This window comes from Podarcis filfolensis (assembly GCF_964270895.1).
Source record: "Podarcis filfolensis genome assembly, chromosome: 7".
NCBI lineage: Eukaryota > Metazoa > Chordata > Lepidosauria > Squamata > Lacertidae > Podarcis > Podarcis filfolensis.
This window is the reverse complement of record NC_139603.1, coordinates 83,921,647-83,926,325: the sequence shown is the minus strand read 5'-3', so window position 1 is coordinate 83,926,325 and position 4,679 is coordinate 83,921,647. Positions and strand designations below refer to the sequence as shown.

At 41.5% G+C, this 4,679-nt stretch overlaps 1 protein-coding gene across 1 annotated transcript; it reads right to left on the bottom strand.

Annotated features, from left to right (window-relative positions):
- Nucleotides 1–495: 495 nt before the first annotated feature.
- Nucleotides 496–1,895, bottom strand: LOC310767395 (proto-oncogene Mas-like). Its single transcript, XM_083624265.1, has one exon. It carries the CDS (start codon nt 1,801–1,803, stop codon nt 814–816), a length of 990 nt encoding a protein of 329 aa, XP_083480391.1. The 5' UTR covers nt 1,804–1,895; the 3' UTR covers nt 496–813.
- Between the last annotated feature and the right edge of the window lie 2,784 nt (nt 1,896–4,679).

Genomic DNA, 4,679 nt, shown 5'->3' with positions numbered 1-4,679 from the left:
GGCTTCACTCATCTGAGACCTCTGGGTATAGGGCAGTATATAAATTCAATAAATAATAATAATACATACATTCAATAAATAATAATCTGCTGATAAAAAAATGGAAATGGGGTTTACCTCTATGTCTCTCCAGAGATATACAATCTGTAGAAATTAGCAAATAGATTTCTAATAAATTAAACTAATTATAATAGAAGCATTGCCACCCACCGCACCTCACTCATGTTTAGCCCTCCACCGCTTCCCCCCTTTTCTTCCTAATGTATCACTAATGTTTCAACAAATGAAATTTGAAAAATGAGACATTGCACATACTTTTGTAAACCAAGAAATCTTTAATTAAAATATTTTAAGAAGAAAAGGAGGAGGAAGAGGGGAGGGGGAGATACTGAGTTCAGAGTAGAACAAGTACCAAGAAATATAATAAGCATTTTTTTTGGGGGGGAATTAACAAGTCATTTTTTTAATTAAAGCCTTTGTGTTACAAAGCAAACAGATAAGCAGGGAAAGGTATATCTGTCATCTCCACTTTCAGTACATAGTATTTTTCACAGCTCTATTCTTCTTTGAAGTCATCAGATCCAGGTTTGGACTTGAACGTCTCACTTCTTTCTCCCATCTTCCTCCTCCTTAAAAAGCCTCTGTAATATGACATTCAAGCTCTCCCTTGTTTCTTTTTTCCAACCAGGAAATATGGATTAATAAAATGCAGGTATATGGGTTTCTTTGAACTTCTGAACAGCCCGAGGACCTTACCAAAAGTATCAGAATAGCAAGAGGGGGAAAGTGAATCATTCTGATTCTTTTGAAGCATCATATCTGCGGGCTGACCCAGAGTTCTACCTCCTCTCTTCCATGTTTCTCCTCCTGGAAAACCCTCTGGAATATGACCTTCAAGCTCTCCCGTGATCGACTGTGTTTCTTTCTTCCAACCAGGAAATAAATCAAAGGGTTAACACTGCTGTTAAGGCAGCTGCATAAGAGCCCAATAAATATTTTAGTACTGTTTCCACTTTCAAGGGAAAAATGGATTAATGAAATGCAAGTAAATGGGAAAGCTAAGAAGAGGAAGAAAAGGAGGGCAAGTAGGATGGCTGTTACAGTTTTCCCCTTCTTCCTCTGTTGTGATCTGAAGTAAACTTTTATAAACAAGACCAGAGTGGAAACGGTCATGAGTGGGAGGCGAAGTATAGCATTTATTAGAAACAGGTAGAAAAGGGGATTTGTTATAACTAAAAAAATAAAAATAATCATGCTGATTACAGTGAGCAGGAAAGCAATGATCCATATTAAGGCACACACAAGGGTGGAATAGTGTGGTGGTCGGTGGCATCGATGCCAAAGGGGAAAGACGACAGAAACACACCTGTCCATGCTAATGGCTGTCAACAGATATTGACCAGTGTTGTACATGAACAATAAAGCAAAGGTGCCAAAAGATATTATATTGAAATAATAATCACTGGCATGTAAGAATGAAAATGACTCCAGGAGATATATAATGGAAAAAGTAAATAAGCATATGAGTGCCCCAAGGTCAGCAGCAGCCAGATGCAGGATGAAGGTGGTGAAATGATTCCTCTTCATGCAAAAGCCAAGAAACCAGATGACATTTCCATTCCCCATAAGTCCAAAAATGCTAATAAATAAAATGGAGACGGAGATAAAAATGTCTTCTATAGGATATGGTGATAATTCATGATCAAAACCATCCTGGGGGGTTAGGAGGTCAGTTCCATTTTCTGCTCCAAGATCTTCCCCTGAAGCATCCAAAGTAGACCAGGATCCCAGGCCATCGCTCATTTTGCTTAATCTCTTCTTCTGAGCTATTTCTTCTATGGCTCTTCCTACCAGGAGAAAATAAACAAATGTGGAGTCAGTTTTGGCTATAAAGCTCAACCATATTAAACTGAGACACTCAAACAATAACAAAAGAGACATGCTGTAGTGGGAAAATTCATGACTGATAAACAAAGAATGAAAGAAACAAAAACATTAGGAATATTCTTCTTTAGAATGTTTTTCAAAATTTATCAGTTTCAAAGGTTATGGGGGGTGGAATGCAGTTCGGCGATGGGTTATGGATTCCCCCCCCCCCCCATTAAGGAATCTGCAGGCACAGCATCAGTAAGCATAACATTTTTAAACTAAAATTCCCCTCTTCTGCTCTCTGAGTCAGACATAACATCTGAAATTAGACTTGACTTCTCAAACTAACTAAACTGAGAGTGGGGCGGTTGGATGGGGTCAATGTTTCAAATCTGGAGTGGAGAAGAGGAACTGGAGAAGGAGTTGAACATCAAGAAAACAAAAGCCATTATCAGTAGTAGTACCCCAGCCACATTGGACAGCTTCCAACATATATAAAAACATAACAAAACAATGCACTGGGTAGGCATGTGTAAGTTTTTATTATTATTAAAATGTGATTTTTAACAAAACCAGATTAAATAAAACTCAAGTCAAATCCACTGTCCTGGTCTCACAGTGGCCAAACAGATGCTTAAGGGAAGCCTACAAACAGCTTTGGAACACAAAAGTCCTCTCCTCTGCTGTGGTTTTCTGCTGCCCCAACAGCTCTTTGATCTCCCAACCCCACTCGGGGCAACTTTGACATTTGTGGGAGACCAACCTGCTTTTTTTTTTTTTACGAGGGCATGGGGACACTTCTCTCCAATCCCAGATTTGATAACATGACCCCTAACATTCTTCAGATGGAAATAGGGATATTTTTCACTCCTCTCCTATTGACCCTCCTCGACCTAACATAAGAAGTGTCACCACCAGTAAATGGTTTATGAAAGAAACACACACTATGAACGATAACAGAAAAATAATCTACACAAGTTAAAATGAGTTTAAAGCAGCAAAATGAGAGCTAGTCTCTCTCTCTCTCTCTCTCTCTCTCTCTCTCTCTCTGTGTGTGTATGTGTGTGTGTGTGTGTGTGTGTGCATGCTCACATGTGCTGATGAGCCTGACATTGAGATTTTTTAAAAATAAAGTTGTACCCCTATAGTAGAGCACTTGTGAGGCAGATTATTTGTTTCTCCAGCCCTGTATTCCCTTCCCCAAAGATTCAACCTGGGCTTTTCTGCCTTCAATGCATGTACACTTCTGCTTATGGTTCCCCTACCGCTTTTGCAAACGAACTATGTCAACTTGAGACATTCCCATGCCTGTGAGCAACTGTTGATCAGCAGTCTAGTACAACATCAACCTCTGTGCAGTCCCTGCCCTGCTGGAGAAGGCAAAACAGAAATGGGGAACACAGAACAAGATGAAAAAATTGGTGAAACTGATTGAGCGAGATAAGCAATAGACTTCTAGAGGTATTCATGGTATTTTAAAAAGTGGACATAAGTGGGCAAGTGACAGCAATAAAGGCTTTTCTCATATTTGCTTTGATTTAAGAAAAGAAAACAGATCCAGGTAATTGAAAAGAAATGATCTACTTGAATATATGCCTTATATGAGCCCCCTCTTCACTCATCATGCATTCAGTAAGTGCATAGGTTAACATAATAAACAAATACAAAGCTAAACCTTTTCAGATTAGTCTTTCATGTTCTGTAGCTATTTTGGAGTGGATTGTTAAGGTGATATGACTCTTGCTCTTTAATTGCCAGGTAAAGGGGCCAGTGGTGCTTGCAGCTACCTGACTATATGGGGGGTTTCAGAAAGTCACTATGATAGGTTTCCCAAATTTCCCCACGTGAAAATCCCTTGACATATTCCCTGGTTTTCCTGGACATTTTGCCAATTTAGTGAAAATCCCAGATGTGTGCAGGAAAATCTGGACATATGGCAGCCCTACTCTATGAAACACATCATCTTCCTTGGCATAAGCTCTCAGTTCCCTTTTCCTCTTAAGCCTCTAATGAAACCTAAATACATCTTATTGAAATAACTGGCTAATCTTTCCCTGTTCACCTCACCTCCCATTCTTTCTTTCTTTGCTTCTCCATTGTTCAATTTTAGATTGAACACAGCCTCTCCAATCCAACATGAATGCAATTATTTTGTTCCCCTTTTCTATACATTTATGCAGGGGCAGAGGAAGGGGGTGATGTGGGGGCAGTCCTCCCTGGGTGTCAACACTGAGGGGGGTGACAAAATGCCGGGCAGCACTCACCACGGGGCCTGCAGCACGCCAGAACCACATGTCTCTCCTGGTAGTGACACAGTGGCTTGGGCACCCATAGGCTCCAGAGCCAGTGTGGTGTAGTGGTTAAGAGTGGTAGACTCGTCATCTGGGGAACCGGGTTCGCGTCTCCGCTCCTCCACATGCAGCTGCTGGGTGATCTTGGGCTAGTCACACTTCTCTGAAGTCTCTCAGCCCCCCTCACCTCACAGAGTGTTTGTTGTGGGGGAGGAAGGGAAAGGAGAATGTTAGGCGCTTTGAGACTCCATCGGGGAGTGATAAAGCGGGACATCAAATCCAAACTCTTCTTCTTCTTCTTCTCCACACTGCCCCAAACAGTCTGCCAACCTCCTACCCCTCAGCTGAGCGGGAGGAGGCAGGCAGACTCCTTGGAAGACCCATGGAGTGTCCTGCCCCAGTGCCCGGATGGCTTGTTCTGGCGCTGCATCTATGAGAAGTTGCCTGTTGAGAAAAACTATCTGTATGCCAAAAGGCTACATTTTTAGTTCAGCAGGAAGCAGGGCTGTCACAAGACTG

Bases quoted from the DNA above. Each gene is read 5' to 3' on its own strand.
- LOC310767395 (XM_083624265.1), bottom strand. From the start codon at position 1,803: ATGAGCGATGGCCTGGGATCCTGGTCTACTTTGGATGCTTCAGGGGAA.